The sequence below is a fragment of the Physeter macrocephalus genome, chromosome 14 (assembly GCF_002837175.3).
Source record: "Physeter macrocephalus isolate SW-GA chromosome 14, ASM283717v5, whole genome shotgun sequence".
NCBI lineage: Eukaryota > Metazoa > Chordata > Mammalia > Artiodactyla > Physeteridae > Physeter > Physeter macrocephalus.
In genome coordinates, this window is record NC_041227.1 from 127,881,462 (window position 1) to 127,902,641 (window position 21,180).

At 50.6% G+C, this 21,180-nt stretch overlaps 1 protein-coding gene across 4 annotated transcripts; it reads right to left on the reverse strand.

Annotated features, from left to right (window-relative positions):
- Nucleotides 1-3,586: 3,586 nt before the first annotated feature.
- LOC102996154 (conserved oligomeric Golgi complex subunit 1) lies at nucleotides 3,587-18,181 on the reverse strand. Of its 4 annotated transcripts, none has more exons than XM_028498930.2 (15): nucleotides 17,840-18,181; nucleotides 14,737-14,981; nucleotides 14,425-14,606; nucleotides 14,109-14,279; nucleotides 11,678-11,834; nucleotides 10,823-11,033; nucleotides 9,656-10,447; nucleotides 8,762-8,908; nucleotides 8,131-8,292; nucleotides 7,161-7,288; nucleotides 6,579-6,687; nucleotides 6,050-6,159; nucleotides 5,891-5,969; nucleotides 5,406-5,440; nucleotides 4,723-4,811 (listed from the first exon to the last, which is right to left on the reverse strand). In XM_028498930.2, the coding sequence occupies exons 1-14, from the start codon at nucleotides 18,152-18,154 to the stop codon at nucleotides 5,426-5,428; spliced, it is 2,823 nt and encodes a 940-aa protein (XP_028354731.1). In that variant the 5' UTR covers nucleotides 18,155-18,181; the 3' UTR covers nucleotides 4,723-4,811; nucleotides 5,406-5,425. The 4 variants fall into 4 exon arrangements, with proteins under 4 accessions (XP_023986030.1, XP_028354731.1, XP_028354732.1 ...); XM_028498931.2 differs by having other exon boundaries at nucleotides 4,750-4,811; nucleotides 5,386-5,440; XM_028498932.2 differs by having other exon boundaries at nucleotides 4,764-4,811; nucleotides 5,406-5,443.
- Nucleotides 18,182-21,180: the final 2,999 nt, after the last annotated feature.

The window sequence follows — 21,180 nt, forward strand, 5'->3', positions numbered from 1 at the left end:
GGCTTCCCTGGTGGCGCAGTGGTTGAGAATATGCCTGCCGATGCAGGGGACACGGGTTCGTGCCCCGGTCCGGGAAGATCCCACATGCCGCGGCGAGGCTTGGCCCATGAGCCATGGCCGCTGGGCCTCCGCGTCCGGAGCCTGTGCTCTGCAGCGGGAGAGGCCACAACAGTGAGAGGCCCGCGTACCGCAAAAAAAAAAAAAACAAAAAAAAAAAAAACAAAAACAAACCAGAGGACCTACTATACGTTGTTTTGTAACCTATAAAAAAGATGCTAAAGATCTCTTTCTACCTTGGTGTATGTACATCTCTTATCCTCACTGTTACCAGCAGAATAGAATTTCATCCTTATGGATTATAATTCATGTATTACACTTTATATACATATACCATGGTTTAACCAGTTTCCCTTTTTTTTTTTTTTTTTTTTTTTTGCGGTACGTGGGCCTCTCACTGTTGTGGCCTCTCACGTTGCGGAGCACAGGCTCCGGACGCGCAGGCTCAGCGGCCACGGCCCACGGGCCTAGCTGCTCCGCGGCAGCTAGGAGGCTCCGGGATCCTCCCGGACCGGGGCATGAACCCGCGTCCCCTGCATCGGCAGGCGGACTCTCAACCACTGCGCCACCAGGGAAGCCCTTCCCTATTTTTATTTTATTTTTTAAAATAAATAAATTTATTTATTTATTTTACTTTTGGCTGCGTTGGGTCTATGTTGCTGTGCGCGGGCTTTCTCTAGTTGCGGCACGCGGGCTTTCTCTAGTCGCGGCACGCGGGCTTTCTCTAGTTGCGGCGAGTGGGGGCTACTGTTCTTGCGGTGCGCGGGCTTCTCACCGCGGTGGTTTCTCTTGTTGCGGAGCATGGGCTCTAGGCACGCGGGCCTCAGTAGTTGCGGCACGCGGGCTCAGTAGTTGTGGCGCGTGGGCTCAGTAGTCGTGGCTCACGGGCTCTAGAGCGCAGGCTCAGTAGTTGTGGCACACGGGCTTAGTTGCTCTGCGTCATTTGGGATCTTCCCAGACCAGGGATCGAACCCGTGTCCCCTGCATTGGCAGGCGGATTCTTAACCACTGCGCCACTAGGGAAGTCCCAGTTTCCCTGTTTTTAGACATTTAGGTTGTTTCCCATTTTTAGCTATTATAAACAGGGCCACACTAAACATTTTTATACGTGTCTTTAAAAATCTGAGTTACAAGATACTTAAATGGACTAGAAATTGTAGGTGTATTTGTCTCCCTCTCTCTCCTTTTTAACAGTTATTGTACAGCAATCTTTTTTAACCTGTTTATTTTAGAGAATTTTTATCTTTTCTCAGAATAGTGTCACCTTTGCTGCTACAGTGTGAAATAAATATAATTTGAGATGGAAACTTGACTTACTAGAAACTGATTCTAGTTCTTGCCTTAATTTTCAGACAGTACCTGTAACGAGAAACAGTAAAGAAAACAGGCTAAGAGGAGACAAAGTGCTCTGTGCGGTGGGCCTCTTGCCCAGTGTAGCGGCCTGCTTGCCACCGAGTAACGGCCTCGCCGGCTGTGCCAGCGGCAGTTCTAGCTGATTCTGCGCTAGGTTAGGGGAGGCTTTTATGGAAAACAACTTCTGTTTTTGAATTGGCTTTCACTTAAGTCTTTAAGTAAATGTAATTGCTGCTGCTGTTAACCCTGCCATCTGACCTTATTCAGCCCATTATAATGCTTTCATCAATTTTTTTTTTTTAAGAAGATAGATAGGTTGTCTCCTACGACCTGCGGGCAGTGGGCTAAGCGGCCTGTTAAGTGTAAGTGCCTCCAAATGACCTATGGACCATGATAATTCTTGGTTTAAGTGTTAAGACTGGATGCCTTTCGTGAACATTGCTTTCTTTGCCATTTTAGATAAGTTTATTTATGTACTTATTGTTAGGTATAACTTTTGATCAAAAAATGGATAGAACTAGTATTTTAAAAATCACTTTTAAAATATCTATCTGGAAACAACATTTTATTTATACATTTACTTTTATAGTGAAAATAGATAATAACCACATTGCAAAAAGTTGCAGTAAAGGGTAGAAAAAACCACCAACTATAATCCCTCCATTTTAACCTAACTACTATGATCTGTTTCTTGCCAGTCTTTTTCCTTACATGTAGATTTCACAGGGTCGTAAGCAGGCATTTCAAAACCAGTGTTTTTGTATAAGGGAATATAAATTTAGAAGTATCAAAGGGTAAAATTTTAAAAAGTTATACACCAGCTCATTAACCTCTAGAATTCTAAATGTCTCATGCATTGATTCCTTCCAGCACAATATTGTGTTGAGTTGTAAATAGAGAAGTGTGCTGTTAATCAAGTTATTGGGGTTGCCATTTATTAGAAATAGTCAAATACTGTAATTCGGAAAAGGATCCATCCTTACCATTGCCTTCCCTTTGAAGATCCTAGCATCGGAAGGAAGGGGATTTCTGAGCGTGACTCTTACCAGGGAACTCTGAGTAGCTTCTTCAAGATGACTAAGACACCAAGTAACATTAGGGATATTAAACGGAAAATTAGGCACATGTGTGCACGTATGCACGTGCATACACATACCGAACTGCAAAAATGCTACTATAACTCTGCAAGAAGTATATTCAAGTCTTTCAGGACAGTACAAACTACTAGATATAAAATAAGCTCCAAGGATATACTACTGTTCAACACAGGGAGTACAGCCAATATTTTATAATAACTATAAATGAGATATAACCTTCAGAAATTGTGAATCAGTATATTGCACACCTGTAACTTATATTGTACGGCAACTATACTTCAATTTAAAAAAAAAGTCTTTCAGGATATGTGTTCTGCCTTCGGAGAATACAGTTTTGTGCCCATGAGGTGATAACCACAAAGCTGTCAAAATTTTCACTTGTGCCCAGAAGCCGCCTTACTTGTTATGAGGACACCTGTTTCATACCCTGTACCAATGACCGATGCTTCCCTTTGGAGGCTGAGAACTCCCTTCTGTGATTATTGGAAACGACTGGAACGCGTGGTAAAAGCAAGCAGGGAAGATGCGTAAAGGAATTAAGATGTAGTGGAAGGGATTTGCGGTCGGAGGGCCCGTGCTGGAGTCCGGACCCTGCCTCTTGCTGGGGGCGGGTGTTGGGTCATCACCCCACTCGACTTCACGGGGTAGCTGTGAGGACGGAACGAGGTATCTTAGCGACTATGCTTTGTAAACTCTAAAACCCAGTGTATGTTTTCATGCTGGTCCTCCTCACACTGACTAGGTAAAACAGTCCTGAAGAGGGTGTTGAGGTTAAACCCCGTTAAGCTCCTAGGACCCCGAACAGCCTAACTGTGATGCCGTGTCTTTCTCCCCCGTTCCAGTCTTCAGGCAGTGACAGCGGCGGCAGCAGCGGCGGCAGCACCAGCAGCATCAACAGCCCGGAGCGGGCCAGCGGGCCAGAGAGCGGCTCGAGCCACCCCACCGCCCGGTCCAGCCCCCGCGGCCCGCAGCCCGCGCCCGCGCCCTCCGCGCTGTGCCAAAGCCCGTACTTCCACATCAACCAGACCCTGAAGGAGGCCCACTTTCACAGCCTGCAGCACCGAGGGCGGCCTCCCACATGATGTGCCGGCACTTTCTTGCCTTCTGTGAAGGGACCGCGCTGCGCAGATTTGATATTTCACCTTAGCGATGTTTTAAAAAAATTGCACAGAAAGATGCCTGTTGGCCTTTCAGTCTATATTTGAAATAACAGGTTAACAGGCCGTTGTTTACTCGTGGTTTTGCTGCACTATTGCGATTTCAAAGGGGCTTTGAAGCAGTTTTTTATAGGATTCTTTGGAGGGTGGGTATCAAATCCAGGGCAGGTCAGCAGTAGGAGGAAATCTCATCTGCGTGTTGAATCCATAGTTTGTCCAAGTCAGACTGATTTCCAGATCTGTCACTTAGAAATTCTACTTTCTGTAAAAAGGCCTTTTCGTTTTGCAGGATCTTCAATTTTTTAAATTCAATAAACTAGTAAAGAGTATCTACTTTCCATGAAAAAACCGAAGTTTTTTTCCAAAACACAGAAAGCTTGATTCAGTCTTGCACTGAAATTAATTGCCATACTACCTCTTAGTATGTAGATGTCCTGTTGAAAGTACTCTGTCCTCTGTGACAGGAGAACCACCAGATTGCAGTCAGACTGTATGATAAAGTCAGCACCCGCCCTGATAACCGTCCTCTCTCTTTGTTATATATTTGTATTTCCAGAGAGAGGGTCTCTCAGACCCTTGGATCCCCAGATAAACTTGTTACCGTTATTCCTCCAGAGCCTACATCTCAGACTTAGAAAACACTGCTCAGTTCGGACAGTCAAGGAATACGCAAATGACTCTGTCTTATTCACAGACTTGTCCAGCAGCAGCTTGTGTGTGCTCTCTGATCATGAATTCCGCCTCGTAGTGTCGAGAATTAAGGCGCCGGTGAAGGCTGACACAGCGTAAGCTCTCTGAACTGGTGTCTGAAGTCACAAGTGTTGTGAAACTATTGGACAAGGATTCACTTTTTGCTTAAAGTAACCCCCAACGGGAACCAGGGGGCCCCATTCCACCACGGCAACTGGAAAGACTGGTGTGGCTTAGGAACAAATGAGCAGAGGCACTTCTAGAAGAAATAATGCAGGAGTATTTATTTAGAGAGACGGACCGTCCCGTGTCACTTGGTCATACTAGAGAGCCACCCAAGTTTGAACAGTGAGGGCGCAGACGAGTCTTCCTCCTCGGTGCCAAGCTGTCTGAACAAGGAGCCAGCGTGCGTCGGCTCATCTGCTCGGGAGAGTGCCGGGGGGACAGCAGCCTGCCGCTGTACGTAGAGGAAAGTGCCTTAGCGTCTGCTGGACCCCCGGCCTGCTCGCCCTCCACTCCGCTTGGGGTCCACACGGCACACACAGCAGATCTGAGAAGCACGGACAGCTCTAGAAGGGGACTCTGCTCTTAGGAAAGAGTCCTTTCCTTGGGAAAGGACACGGGCAGAACGAGATTTTAGTACATGACGGAAGTAAAATCTGAAGCTGAGGACTGTAGGAAGAGGGTAAACGTGTACCTTCCCTCCATGGTTTGTTCCTCTCATGCGGGTAGAGCTGAAAGGTCAGTTACTTGAAGCAGAAACGGAGAGTTGTGAGGGAAAGGTACAGCACAGGCCTGGGCTTACAGAGTGGGAGGCTTGTGCAAAAACTTTTTTTTTTTTTTTTTTTTCTTCTACTACCATCGCCCAAGTTTTAAAACCAGATGTTTGACGGAGGATTTTGGATCTTACTGGGTTTGATGGCAGGGAATATGGAAAGGATACCTGGCGAATATTTTGTCTAATCAGAAAGCAAACAAGGATTAAATGCTGGAAGGAGGCAAGCTGTTGGAGCTCTCAGACACATGCGTACACAACACACTTCAGAAATACCCAGGAGGACTCCCGCAGGCTTAACGGATGGCAGCCTACTGAAACAAAACGTGTGTTAACAAGAACATGTAAACTTGAGAAAGCACATTTCCTTGTATTTCCCACCCGACTAAAAGAAATGAGAGGTGAAACCATCACTGGAAGAAAGCAATTGTTTTTCCAAATAAGTACAGTCATAGAGCAGGGTTAGCAGTTAACTCTCTTACCCTATTAAACACAAGAAGTATTCTCCAGCCCGTCCTGCATATTTGCTACAGCCTTGGCAGCCTGAGATACATTTCTATCATGAGGCTACTTGATCGTGTCAGTGGGCATCTCTTAAAACCTCTTATAAGCTCAAGCTAGTAACACCGTGTACTTCTATATTGCGCCGCCATTAAAAGCAGCACTAGTGCATCCTGTCATTTGGTTCTTTACTGGTTGTTTAAAGGGGAGCCGATCGGGTGCTTTGGCGGGAGACGGGGCCTCTCGTTCTGCGCACTAACCTGGGCTCTGGGTTCGATGCTTCTGCCGGCTGACTTGGCCTTTCGAGTGCTGGTCATGCTCAGTGGAAGAAGTCCAAACCTCCAAGACAAGATGAGGGCATTTCAGTAGAAGGACCAGGAAGCTTTGGGGCCCCAGCAGGAACCACTCCGGATCACTACCTGATCTGACTAGATGCTAGTGGCAGTATGTTATGGGCTTCCTGGGAGTTGAACGTACTGCTCCTGGGGGTGAACTGATTCTCTGTACCCGTCACCAATCCAAAGAGAACCTGCCAGACAAGAGACGGAAGCACAGTAACAGGCTGGGTGTTGTACTGTCCGCTGAAAAGAAAATTCTGTCAGTAATCAATCACTACTTTGTCTCTAACCGTCCTTTTGGGGAAATGCTCTGTTGAGTGTGTTAATGCTCCAAGATTACTTTTATCACTGCCCACAGGTCAGCATCTCCTAGTGGAATAGCTCTTGGATTGTATTCCTCTTTCTGAGGCCTTGATAAAACCTGAATAGTCCTTATTCACCACTAAAGGGGTCATCCCAGGGTTGCCTCAGCCCTGAGGTTTGATCTAAACCTCTTTTCGGCCCCTGTAACTAAACTCGGCTCTGTGTCCCAGCCCCTCTCCCCGCTGCGTCCTGGAGCGGTCTGTGCTGTAACCTGAGCCCGCGGCCGCTGCGCTCTCCCCGGGCTTACCGAGGTCCGCTGCAGCAGGCGGCTGAGGTGGCCGTGGAGGTGCGGCGTGAAAACGTCCAGGTCAAACGGGTCAATGAGCGCTTCAAGGTAGTCAGCTACTTTCTCAACTCTGAAAAAAGGACTGAGTGGGTCATTCTCCACGTTTTGTAGCACAGAAACCAGTCTCTGGGTGTCGTAATGCTAGACAAGCCCTGGAACTGGGTCTGTTCTCCTGCACTGCTGGCCTAGCCCCACTTGTCACCGATCCTTGAGCTTAAACGAGCCTCAGGAGTTTTCACCTGATGGGATGTCTAAGTCCAGTCCACAACATCCCCAGGTGGTTTCTGGGGAGGGTACCGGAGGCTCAAATTACACCCAGCAGTTGGTAGGCTGACTCAGAAGAGAGGCATGAGATTCCACCTCCTACGGTTGACTGTGGAATCGATCCAGCAGGTGGTCGTCCTTTATCTTGCTGGTAACATGAGCCCTTACTGTTGAAAACACACAACTAATGGGCAACGTGAGGCTAACTCCAGTGGCTTCCCAGGAAAGGGCCGTGGGGGTGTGGAAGGGGTGCACGGGCGGGCGGGTGGGCATACCCACCTGGGGTCCTGTTTGCTGCGGCCGCTCTTCATCTCTTCACCCTTGGTCGTCAGAACGATGGTGAGATAACGCAGATCGTAAAGCAGCTGCAGTGCCCGATTCTGGGTCATTGGAAAGGCACCTTCTTTCTGCAAATGAATTTCCCGTCCCCACCCATTAAGGGAGATGACTTGTTATCTGAGAATAAACAGCTTCAGGTTTTGGCTGCGTTTCAGCTGGTTATTTCAGAAGCTTTTTTATGCTCAGAGGGCCAGTTTAATCTCATAACAACAACAGAAATAACTTATGTTAGATACCTGGTCTTAAAACCAAAAACCTAATGGCAGGGAAGAGACCCGGCCCTTAAAAAAAGGTCTCAGGTGCTGTAGACAGTCATTTTAAAAGAAAAAAAGCTCCTGGCATGAAGGAGAGGCCTTTTGAGCAAACTCAGGAGAGAAGACTTAATCTGAACTCCTTCGCAAGTCAGGAGTTGGTCCTGTCTTAAAAAATGTTAGTAATGCAATGGGAGCACGCACCAGAGGCAGAGGGCTGCAGGGCACTAAGGGCGTGGAGGGCTGGGCGACAGCAGCTCCCCACGTGGGTGTGCTGAGCTTTGCTACAGTTCCCGCTCCTTCACCCCACCCCCACCCCCCCCCAAGCAGCGCACGTGACCCCCCTGCATCCTGAGGAAACAGGTTAACGATCTGCCCAAAGCCTGCAGTGACCACGTGGCAGTGCTGGGCTTGGAGAGCAGGTCTCTTTTAAAAACTTTGAGGCTTTCATCCTTGCCACTGGTAAGGAACTGCCTTTTCAGTGATGACCAGCTTGACCCTTGGGAACGGGTGTGATTGAAGTCGAGGAGCTGGAAGCCACTACCCATTAGATAGCCTGGGGCAAGTGGTCCTTTTCGCCTGGAATCCTGGGTGTGAACCGCCCAAACCCAAGAAAAAGCTAGTTTTTGTTTTTAATGGGAAAAAATTCACACACCTACCTTCGCCTGTTGTTCTTCTGAGAGTTTCTCATAGGCAGCTACTACTTGAACCAGACAGCTTTTCAGCATCTCCTGCAGTGTCACCTTGGGCAAGGCATGGCCTCCAACCCGATTAATTTCCTGGCATAAGCTCAACAGGAAGGACTGTACATACCAGGACGGCTAAAAGAACAAAGGAATGTCCAGTTGCCAGCTTGCACCAGTGCAGCGAGACGGGCTAAGAGTGGATTCATCTACCCTACCTAGGCTCATACGCCAGGCCCTTGACCCCTCCAGTCAGCCCCTCTCAGAGCAGACCAGTGAACAGGTACAAGTGACGTCTGCTGTCATTCCCTTGGTGGCCTGGCACCGTGTTTTCCATTGCTGTTTCCACTTTAGGGTGAGTGGTTCTCTAGTTAGCACAGAGTCTGTGCCGCAAAAAAGGCAAGACTCATGAACTGACTCCTCGAACAGTCTCCTATTTACCTGGCCCTACACCCTCTTTGCCCCCGGAGTCGAAAGTTACACGTATCACTTGCGGCCCTTCCTCAGAAGCTGTATGCTGAATGATTATTTCTCAAGTCTCGGTCCGTTCCACAGAGCAGGTTTTCCCCTTTCCAGTGGCGGGCCCCTCGCGGTGGCCCTCACTTACCTGGACAGGCAGTCGGATCTTGGACGTGACGCTGCCGCCAGACTCTGCTTCCTCCTGGATTTCTAGTTCATCCCAACTGGTGGCCGTGGCCAGCACTGAGCCAGCATCATCCAAAAGTAATGACTGGGTGAATCCATGAGCCAAAACCTGGTAATAGAAAGCAAATATCCATATAGGCCACTCAGATCCTTTGTGGAGTTTGTTTCAAACGACTCATCTCGGGACCAGCTTCTGCTGCTCGCGCTGTGTGTGGGATGGCGAGAGGCATGCATCACTTTTCTTCTCACTAACTGCTGATGCCAGCAACGGGGATTTGGTTGCCAGCCACCCTACAGATGTCAGGGGCCACCTCTTTTTTTTTTTTTTTTTTTTTTGCGGTAGGCGGGCCCCTCACCGTCGTGGCCTCTCCCGTTGCGGAGCGCAGGCTCAGCGGCCACGGCTCACCGGCCCAGCCGCTCCGCGGCACGCGGGACCCTCCCGGACCGGGGCACGAACCCGCGTCCCCTGCCTCGGCAGGCGGACTCTCGACCACTGCGCCACCAGGGAAGCCCAAGGGGCCACCTCTTAAGACACCAGTGGAGACGATGATATTTAGGTTGAAGAGCAGAAACCAGAGACCCTCGCCCAGGGAGAAAGTCTTTCATTCTCGTCAGATGGAAGGAAAAAAAATCCAGGGCTTCTGGCTATAAAATGTAGGCTAAAACGAATGGAAAAGTTTTTACATTTGAGCTACGTGGCAGAGATAACTGAAGATAACTGTGTGAAGTAAGAATTGTTATTCCCTTCCTATCGAAAAGCCTTATTGAGCCTGGCCAGCCCGGACTATGACAAAAAGGAGACAAAAATGGGGACTGCCTGGCGGGTACGGAAGGAACACGCTTACACGTCACTCACTTTCACAACCGCCGAGCTCCAGACCCAGTAGCCCATCACGCTCTGCTGTAGGAGGAGCTCCTTCACCTCCTGCCACTTGGCCTGCGTGGGAATTATCTCCTGAGTTTTCCCCTTCCCCTGTTTCTTCAGAGCCCTAGAATCCCTTGCTGGTTTCTCGGTGCTCCCTGATTTTCCCAAGATACACTGCTTCAGGTGGGGACACAGTTCTCCCAGTGACTGGCAGAGCCTGGCCATGAAAAGGACTGAGTGTAGCTTGACCCCGCCGAGAGCGCCCTGCCGCCCTTGTACAGCCTGCTGGATGCGCTGCAGCTCCGCCTGGATGCAGTCCGTGACGTGCTTGACACAGGCCGTGGAGCGCAGCCGCAGCATCTCCCGCACGGTCCCCGCGTCTGCGTATCTGTCAAAGGCACAGCTCCTGGCTTGCGCGGGGGAGACGTCCTTGGCGGGTGACGGGTCGCCAGAGGGAAGGTAAGCCAGGAGGTCCTCCAGTTTCACCTTGAGTTTCGAATCCAGGGCAGAACAGAAGCTCTGTACGCAAGGGCTAATGGCTTGCGCTTTCATGGAGAGCCCACTGCCCGGAAGTTGAGCCCGGTTTGACACGCTGACCCAGGCGGCATCGGGGGGCAGGTCGCTGGGACTCTCGGACCAGAGGAAGAGAGACATGTTATGCTCAAAGTGGAGATGCTTATTTGAAGTGGAGCTGCTGGTGCTACTTTCAAGTTCCTGCAGGGCTGAAATGAGGAGTTCTTTGGAACTGCTGGAGATGGAGTCAAAGCCTTCTTTTGTCAGAGTCTGAAAGCAAAGGAGAGAAGAGTTCTTCAAATCCCAGTTCTTTCCAGGAAATCTCAAAACCAGAGCGCTAAGTGGCAATCTGTCCCAACCTCCAGTGTTCTCCACCACGCTCAGAAAGGCGGCGTGGCGGTGGCAGAGAACAGTGTCATCGCTGATGCACGTGGACATGTTCCCAACCACCCGACAGAGGCCTGGCCTCTTTTCCAGCACCAGAATCTGTTCCTCTTTATGGCTCATTATCCAGAAGAGCCACCCCTGGAGTAAGTCGGCAGGGAAAGAAGATACTTAGGAAGCGGCGGGAATCTCCCCAGACGATCAAAAGATCACACCGGCATTGGCCACCGAACAGCTGGACCACGCGATTTCCCACCTCACCTGCAGTCGGTCAAGGAACAGCTGCTGCATCAAATCCTCCCAGAATAAGAGAGGCCTGTCCAGAAGCCGCCGACAGATCATATCCCAGCTGTGATGGATCGACTCGTTGGCAAGTAACTCCCACATGGCATCCCGGATCGCCGCCAGACCTTTCATGCTCGTCACGTACATAAGCAGGTTGCTGATCCCAGTTTTAATGTCTTCATTACACCTGCAACAAAATCATTTTTCTTGGGCTTCATTAGTTTCGTGGTTTTCACACCTTTATTAAGAAAAATAGCTGGACTCCACTTGAAAACCTCTTACCTGGGTCCTACTGTGTAAATATCTATTGTGTATCAGAGGGTTTACAAATATATAAACGCTTCAGGGAGTCTGGGATTAGCATAGTCACACTACTATATATAAAACAGGTAAACAAGAACCTACTGTATTGCATAGGGAACTACACTCAATATCATGCAATAACCTATAATGGAAAACAATCTGGAAAAGAATATATATATGTATTATAACGGAATCACTTTACTGTACACTTGAAACTAACACAATATTGTAAATTAACTATACCTCAATTAAAAAAACCACACACAACACTGCACTAAATAAAAGCATAGGAGTGGCAGAACTCTAACAAAAGAGGGTCTAAAGTCCTCTAGGTCACATGTTGAAAGACAAATTCCCTCTTGGTTCTCCCGGCGGGGGCTAAGCGCCGTGAGGGTAGTGAGAGACGGCTGAGGCGGGGCTGGCCTGACCCAGAGCACCATCCGTAAGATCAGGGCTCTCCCTCCTTCCCGTGGTCCAGGCGAGGCTGGGTGGGTCCTGTCCCCCACCAGGAAAGCTCTGGCTGCTTACATGTGGATCCACTTCTGCAGCGTGTCTTTCAGGTACTCCTGGCTGATGGGATGCGCGAGCGTTCGGAGAGCCGGCTGGAACTCGACGACGGACGCGGGCAGGTGTTTGAACCAGCTGCACAGCTTCATGTCCTCCTGCAGAACACCAATGCCCTTTCCTAAGGAGAAGGCCAAGGGAGAGGTAATCGGGACCATCCTTTGAACAGCAAATTAATAAAGGACCTGGAAGGAATTTCCAAAAATCATCCAGTCTTCCTCTGGGCAGCCCGACTAGACCCCTGAAACAGTGGGAAAAAGAAAGCACAGAGTATGTCCAGGCCCCCCCCTCATCGGGGAGGGAGCATGGCAGCTTCCCTGCAACTCTGCCATCCTATTGGCTGAGAAGGCAGGGGACAGAGAGGAAAGGAATGGGGGCAAAAAGAGAAAGGAGAAAAATGAGGGCTATGTAATGCTTGGCATTTTAAAAGTAGAACTTCCGTTGAAAGTTCTTCCGTTGGGAGAACTTCCGTTGAAAGATAAATTAAGCCAGAAATGAGACTGTTTAATACACGTCTCCGTCTGAAAATGACCTCAGGGCTGTCACCACATTCTGCTCGTTTCCCTTCTACCTTGGGCTGTGCCTCCTCCGTCTGCCCTCTGAGTTCTGGAGTTTCCTGAGGCTCAGTCCTCCGTCATCCCCTCCTCTTACTCATGATGTCATCCACCCCAAGGCCTCAAACAACAGCCATTGCAGACGCACCGTGTGTGTCTCCCCGGCCAGACCGCTCACTGCTCTCTTCTGGACCCACAGTCGCCACTCCACACACTCCCACTCCAAGGTCTCAGTTGTTTCCAAGGCGACACTTTCAAAAGTAAACTCGTCAGCAGCCCTTTCAAAGCAGCTCCTTGTCAAACCCTCCTACACTGTCAGTGGGAACGTAAATCGGTGCAGCCACCATGGAGAGCAGTACGGAGGGTCCTCAAAACACTACAGATAGACTTGTCTAGGGTCCAGCAATCCCACTCCTCGGCATAGATCCAGAAAAGACGAAAACTCTAATTGGAAAAGATGCATGCACCCCGGTGTTCAACTGCAGCACTATCTACCACAGCCGAGACACGGAAGCCACCTGAGTGTCCATGGACAGAGGAATGGATAAAGAAGGTGTGGTACATGTATACAATGCAATGTTACTCAGCCGTAAAAAAGAATGAAATACTGCCATTTGCAGCAACATGGATGGAGCTAAAGGTTATCACACTAAGTGAAGTAAGTCAGAGAAAGACAAATATCATATGATACCACTTACAGTGGAATCTTTAAAAATGATACAAACGAGCTTATTTACAAAACACAAACAGACTCACAGACATAGAAAACAAACTTATGGTTACCAAAGGGGAAAGGTGGGGAGGGATAAGTGAGGAGTTTGGGATTAGCGGGTACAAACTACTATATATAAAGCAGATAAACAACAAGGTCCTACTGTACAGCACAGGGAACTATATTCAGTATCTTGTAATAAACTCTAATGGAAAAGAACCCTAAAAAGAATATATAACTGAATCACTTTGTTATACACCAGGAACTAACACTGTAAATCAGCTATACTTCAATAACAAAACAAAACAAAAAACTCCTTTCTGGTAAACTTGGACTCCTTCCTTCCACACCCTCCGCAGCCAATCCCTCACCAAATTGTCTGCTAAACACATGTCCGAGTTGCCCAATCAGCTCCACCTCTACTGCCCCCATCGTCTGTCACCTGGTTCATGGTGAGCTCTCAGCATCCACTCCAGCCCCAGGGGGAACCACTGCCACATAAAAGCCAAACGCATTTAATTCCAACTGGGACAAATGCTGCCAAATAAAAGTACAGGGTGCACGGGAACATATAACAGGAGGACCACCAAGCCTGGAAGGTCCTAGAAGGCTATCCACTGCTCTGTTCACACAGCGCTGTATTCTCTGGTCCCAAAGGATAAACTGGCCACGTGTCTTCTCATTGCTACTCCTCCCCTCACACGCTTCCCCTCAGCTTCCCCTGCTTTTTTTCAGTTCCTCATATACTAACATCCTCCTTGCCTCAGGACCTTTGCACCTCCTCTTCCTTTTGCCTGGAACTCTCTTCTTTGCCTGACTAACTCTTACTCAACCTTCAGGTTTCACTTTAAATATCCTGTCCCCAAGGAAGTCTCTGGCCTTGGTCCCTCCATTCAATGCTACCAAGTCAAGTTGTACTCTGCCTTTATAGCAATGACCAATATTGATATTAAGCACATCCACAAGTTCAACATCTGCCCCTACCACTAGACTCTGACCTCCATGAAAGTGGGTCCATATCTGTCCAATTCACTGCTGTATCCCCAGAGCCCAGCACAGTAGCTGGCAGATGGCAGATGCTCAGTAAATGAATGAACCAGGAAATAAAAGCAGTTGGCTAAGAGCTCACCAGTAGGATGCTGGCCTGTGATGTTGTCCAGAGTAGAGAGGAGCATGCCACATGGCAGGGATGGATCTGGCAGCAGACCTTCCGGTAAAGTGTAGAAAAGAGCATGAGCTTGGTTCAAAGTGGTGGCCAGCAACTCCACTAATGAGCAAATCTGAGACTTGACACCAGCACCTACGAGAAGAAACCATCCTCTTTTCATAATTTTCCTTCAGTAAAGTTAGAAACAGAGAACGCCGTGGAAGCTTCGGCCCCCCTCAGCTTGTCCTGCTCCATCCCCGTGTTTATGGCCCAAACTGGGGGGAGCAGCCATACCCACCGTGGTGCTGCTGGTTGAGCAGTTTCTGAATGGCTGCCTTTCTGGCCAACAGGAAGTCCGCTAGGGCTTGGCGTGGAGAACTCTCTTCTAAGAGCATCACAGAGCAGAGGGCCTCGGCCACAGCTTGGTCGGGCACGGCCTGGCACGCGAGCAGCATCTTGCTCTCCTGCAGGATGGCTGACCTAGAGATATGGTGACAAAGGTCCCAGGGAGCTTTTTACATCTTGGGAGAAGAACCCCAGTACATCAGGAGACACACTCCATAAAACTGGAGTGGGGGAGTACGACCATCACCAGAGAAGGTCTTTTTACCGGAAGTGGCTGGCCGCCGCCAGCTGCTGGATGAGTAAAGGGAATCGGGAGAGGACAGGGCTGTATCGGGAACTGGAAGAATCCAGCTGGAGCAGCTTGTGAAGGTGGCAGCAGAGCAGGTAGAGCTGTGTGGCGTGGAGATACTGAGAGGCCTCCATGGAGCTCCAGATCTTCTCAGGGATTTCTAGCAGTAGCTTGATCTGGGCAGCCATGCTGTAGAACTTCTCCTGGGACGGCTGCTGTGGCTGCGGGGAAAGGTACGGAGCTAAGTCAAGACAAACAAAAGCAAGGTCAGCGTGGGGCCGGCTAGGGGAGAAGTATGGGGGTATTTGGGGGGCACCAAGCTTTCATGAAGCCAGATCCGATGCCGCTCAGCAAGGCACCAAGGTTCGTGTAGCAGAATTACTGGAGTCAAGCTTTTCCTACCAGCTGCGCCTCTGCTCCATCCCACGGAGGGGCAAACCGGATGTGGCCATCGCGCAGACAGGGCGTCAGGGAGCCGACGCACGGCCCCTCGAGGGAGCTCTCCCCTTGGCGCTCGGCCTTCCTGCATTCTCTCCTGCTGCTCTGAGCGCATCGCGGGCTTCTTTGCTGGCCGTTCCTCTTCACCGACCCAGACAGGGCATCAGGGAGCCGACGCACGGCCCCTCGAGGGAGCTCTCCCCTTGCCTTGTTTGGCGCTCGGCCTTCCTGCATTCTCTCCTGCTGCTCTGAGCGCATCGCGGGCTTCTTTGCTGGCCGTTCCTCTTCACCGACCTTCCACCAAATCTTCACGTTCCACTCATCTCGGTCTGTCCTCTTCCTTCACGATTCTCCTCCCTGCAACGTCAGCTCCAGGCAGATCACCACCGCATCTCGTAGCCCTCCCCCTGCCCTGAATCCCCCCGAGCCTTTTCTGCCGCTGCCAGACATCTCCCCTTGGAACTTTCGCTGCTATTCTATACTCAGTACACCTAAAAGTAAATTCATCTCCCTACCAAAAATGTTAGCCATCTGACCTCCCTCAGTATCTTCACATATACCATCACTCTGCCCCCAGATCCCAGGAAACTCAGGTCCTTCTGATGGGTCTGTGGACATCTCTGCGGCCTACGTTTCTGCTACCACTTCCGTGACTCTGCTGCAAGTCATTGTCATCTCACACTTCGATGAATCCAAAGACATTTCGCTTGCGCCGTGTTCATTCTCTGTCCCCTCCAACCTATCCTTTTCCTTTGCTGTCAAGTTAACCTTCTTCACAGGCCATTTAGATGGTATCTCTGCTCAGTTCTAAAAGGCTCCTTACTGCCTAGTATCTTAGCCTGGTGGTCAAGGGTTTCCTGTCCTTCCACTGCTTTCTTCCAGGGACACATTTTTTTTTTTTTTTTTTAATATTTATTTGGCTGTGCCGGGTCTTAGCTGTGGCACACGGGATCTTAGTTGCGGCACGCGGGATCTAGTTCCCTCACCAAGGATCGAACCCAGGCCCCCTGCATTGGGAGCACGGAGTCTTGACCCGTTTAAGACCGGACCACCAGGGAAGTCCCTCTAGGGACCCCTGAATCCATTGGTTCTCATATGTGGGGAGGAAGGAGGAGGATTTCATCCCCCAGGGAACACGTGGCAATCTCTGGGGACATTTCTGATTACCACAGTGGGGGACAGGAGTGCTACTGGCATCTAGTGGGAAGAAGCCAGGGATGCTTCTAAACATCCCACGATGGCCTGGATAAGCATCTCCAACAAGGAATGATCCAGTTCAAAATGTCAACAGCACCAAGGCTGACCAACCCTGCTTTAATCAAATTGATACTTGGTTTTAATTGTCTTTACATACTCCAGACCCCTATTCCAAATCTCATCTATTCTAAATGCCTCTCCTAACTGAGAAGTACCCAAGCCTGAAATGACTTCCTTCAGAATTCTTATGGTAAATGTACAACAATTATTCTGGGAATCAATCACCCATTATCCTCAATTGTCTTCTTCTGCTATTCTAAGTTGTTTACATTTTTCTCATCAACTTTCCATGGATTTAATTTCTCAACTAGACTGTAAGCTCCTCTAGAGCAGAATTCTGATTCTTTGTGCCTTGAACACAGAAGGCACTGAAATTTTTGTGGGTTTGACTGAGAATAAGTAAGATATAACAGGAATAAAAATAAATATGTTTCCAAAAACAAACCAGCACAAATTAGCTTGGGGAGGGATGAAGTCTCTCATTTCAGAAATTAGGGAAGAATTTCCAGTCTTCTATGGTTCTATTGTATGAGCGCAGCCTAATGACCTACATTTTTCTAAAACCCACACTGTAGTCAAAAGCTCCAAACTGGAGCCAAACTGTACTTTTGCAATTTCTTCTTCCACGTCGCTGCAAGGATCTTCTCCCAGGTTCAAGGACAAGTGTTTACCTTTCTCACTCTCCACACCCTTTCACTTTGCCACCCTAAGTCAACGTCCTTTAGGAGCACAAAAGGCTGCTCCACTATTATGATCAGCATTCCTCCACGTTGGGTCTAATCATTAGCGTCTGGGCCGGGGAGCAGCGGGGAACACTTCGGATCACCTGATTAGAATAACCTGAGTTCCTTAAAATGAGAATGTTCCGCTATTAAAAGACGAGAGCTTGATGGCCGGTTACTAGCCTCCAACGACTCCCACAGAGGGTAGCAGAGCTCTTTGGGGCCGTGGGAGTTATTCTTGGGAGTGGGGTGGGGGCGGGGCTGGAAGATTGGGAGGAGGAAGGAACGAGTTGGGGGGAAGGTGTCAACACGGGAGAACTCTGTTCCAGGAACAATGTCAGGAGACGTGATACAGGGAACGAGTTGAACAGTCTAGCGAGAGACCCCTGGCGTCTCCATCTCAGGTGGGAAAACAAGCCCGGCGACCCCACGGGTGAGGTGAGGGGGGCGAGGCCCGGAAGCGCACGAAGGCTCCCGAGGAGACGGCCGAGGGACCGTGGAGAACGGGTCAGCAGCAAGGGACGGACCGCGGGCGTCCCCCCAGGAGCCGAGCGCAGGGGGCGGCGGGGGCTCTTCCTGAGGCAGGTGAGGCCCCGCCAGGGGCGCCGACCGACCCGCGGGGGTGGGAGCGGCCGGGCCGGGGGCGGGGGCCCGGGGCTGACCTGCGGGTCCCGCGGCGGCCGGGGCGCGGCCGAGCCGGCCTGGCGGAGGCGGGCGCAGTACTGGTCGGTGGCCTTCACGGCGCCCACCAGGCCCTCGGCGCAGCGGCGCATCTGGCCGATGGTGTCGGCCGCCTCGATCAAGTCGCGGTACCGCTCGCCCACCATCTGCCGCAGCTCCTCCTTCTTGTGCTCGATCTCGGCCCGAACCTGGCGCTCCAGCCCGCGGATCTCCTCCGCGCCATGGCTCTCGAAAAGCGCCGCGGGGTCCCGCAGATCCAGCCGCTTCAGAGCCGGAGAGGCGGCCGCGGCTGCCATGATGGACCCGTCAGCCGCCCAACAGGCTACTTCCGCCCGAGGGCGCCGCCCGGCGGCCATCTTGGTTGGGGGCGGAAGCGCTTCCGGCCCGCCATGTTTGTTCGGGGCGCGTCGGGGCGGCCGAGCGGCGGCACCGCCGATGGGCGGCACTTTTTGAAAGGGAAGCTGTGTGGTTGTTGATTTGCTAAGGCTGGCGGTTCCTCTGCGGGTCCAGCCTCTCGTGGATCTGAAGCCCCTCCCAGCCCGCGTGGAGCCTTTCCAAGTCCGAGGTAATTATAACCAAGCGCCCGCGGTCTGATTTTAACGCCTTCTCGTGATGCTCGGGTCCCTCACTAGGCCCGTCGCGGCCCCGGGACAGGGGTCCTTCTCCTGAGACAGCGCGGTTGCACTCTCGGCCGGTCCCCTTCCCCTAGGCTCCCTCGGCCGCCCGCCCTCACCCCTGGCTCTCGGCGTGCAGCCTTCTGGGGCGTCCTTGTTATTCGTTATTTACTCTGGTCATCCACCGAATGTAATGGTAGGAAAAGGGAAGCGTGAGTCCGTTTTTGTTCATTGGAAAGTAACTTCACAGATGCTCTGGACCGGGCCTGAGCGCCGGGACAGGCTGTCCCTTAAGGGGTGTGTGCGCGCTCCTTTGCTTCTGGTTTTCTTTTGTTGTTGGTTATTTCTTTGGGGTTTTCGTTTTGTGTTTCAAACCAGTGTTATACCATCAAAGATGTTTTCCCTGATATGACTTTACACTGGCACCAGTCTGGAGAGGAGGGTAGTGGGCAGTGAGGAAACGACCCAAATGCCTGAGAAAACAACGCCTGGGGGTGGGGCAAGGGAGCCGGGTTGGGGGGAGGACGCCTAACACTGTCTCAGTGATAATGAAACTTGGAGTGTGTGGCCTGTCTTTTCTAAGTATTTCCAAGACCCTTCATTAAAAAAAGAGCATTTATTATTGAAGATTTCATATCCACAGTAATGTAGAGAGAATGGTATAATGGGCCCACCAGCTGGGTTTTACACTTACTAAGTCACGGTCAGTCTCATGTATATCCCTACCCACTCCCTCTCCCTCCCACCACCTCCATTATTTTGAGGTGAATCCTGTAAATAAACCATTCATTTATAATATTCTAGTTTACCTCACAATAGCCCTACGATCTAGGGAATTTTACAGGTGGATAACCTGGGCCCCAGAGAGGCAAACAGATTTTACTCAGTGTCATTTTCAAGCCTGTCCACAAAATGCTCCCATACACTTCAGCCCTGCAGATTAGGTAGGAATAATTATTCTATGCATGACAAAAAAACAGAGAAGCTTATTTATTCCTGCCCAAGTCACATGGTTACTAAGGGACAGAATCAGCCCTTAGACCTAGAATTCTGAATTCCTTTTCTACTTTGTCACACAACTTCCCACAAACTCAAAGCACTCCCTGGTGGCAGGTCTGCACTTTGCTGTCACTGCAGTGCCGTTCTGTAGGGACATTTGTTGGTGTTTGACTTCCCAGCACCTGCAGAACCTCTTTTCTGTGTTTGAGAAAGTTACCACCCTACGGCAAGATCTGTTCCCCTTACAGCTGAGCTGGGATCAGCCAATCAGACACAACCACCTAGGACTTTATTTTTTTTTTAGAAAGATACTTTCCATTTATTTTTTATTTATTTATTTTTGGCTGCGTTGGGTCTTCGTTGCTGCGTGCGGGCTTTCTCTGGTTGCGGCGAGCGGGGGCTGCCCTTCATTGCGGTGTGTGGGCTTCTCACTGCGGTGGCTTCTCTTGTTGCAGAGCACGGGCTCTAGGCGCGTGGGCTTCAGTAGTTGTGGTGCGCGGGCTCAGTAGTTGTGGCTCGCGGGTTTAGCTGCTCCGCGGCATGTGGATTTTCCCGGACCAGGGCTCAAACCCATGTCACCTGCATTGGCAGGTGGATTCTTAACCAGTGGGCCACCAGGGAAGTCCCACCTAGGACTTTACAGATGGAGAGCTAGTGATGTCAAGGAGCAGGGACAGTGGAGACTTCATTTTGATGGTGACAGAGGTGTCCCCTGCAAACATCCAGTCTCCAGGGGCAGCAGACACATTGAATCTAGCTGCAGCGCTCAGCTGCCAGTGCTGGTGGTGGTGCTGGTGACAGCTATGGGTGACCACAGTGATGTCCTCACCAGAATCGCCCTGAGGCATGTTTTGACTGGGTTCTGAAGGTTAGCTTCCCTTTGTCCCTGTCCGTTCGCTGAGCCCGGTTCCCCAACTTTCCCAGAGATTCTATGAGTCGTCTGATATCTTATTGATAAATTTCATTTTTTTGAAAAGCAAAAACACTTTGAATTGCTTGCCTTAGAGACCCTAACTGACCCAGACTCCCCGAGTTTCCAGCTCCACGAGAGTCTGGCTGGCCTCTTTCAAACGGCAAGAGGGAGGAATGTGAACAATCAGTTAGGGTTTGCACGGGGCGGCCGGCACTTGGGCACACACCTGTCATTTCAGGTAGAGGAGAGGCAAGCTCCTCGGCGGACATGGCATCGCCGCAGTGTGTGTTCTGAAGGCAGGGCTTTCCCTACCCCTTCTCTCTGCGTCCCTGGCCAAGTTCACCGGGCTGCCCTGAAGATGCCACTGTTGCTCTTCTGCTTGCAGATCCAAGTGCCTAACAGAGGCTGTTACCAAACCGGCTTCTTGCCTGGGTGCTGCGAAAGCTCTGTGTCTTTGACTCTTTATTCGCCACATCTCCTTTCCCATTCCCCCTGCATTGAAGAGGCAGCCCTTTCTTCTTCCACCTTCTGCATTGTCACCCCATAAAACCAGGATGTGGGCAAAGAGCTCAGCTTCAGCAGCTGGGCAAGGCACTGGGCTGAACCAGAATCCGCCTGCCAGTGCAGGGGATATGGGTTTGATCCCCGGCCCGGGAAGATCCCACATGCCGCGGAGCAACTAAGCCCATGCGCCACAACTACTGAGCCTGCACTCTAGAGCCTGTGAGCCACAACTGCTGAGCCTGCGAGCCACAACTACTGAGCCTGCGAGCCACAACTACTGAAGCCCGTGTGC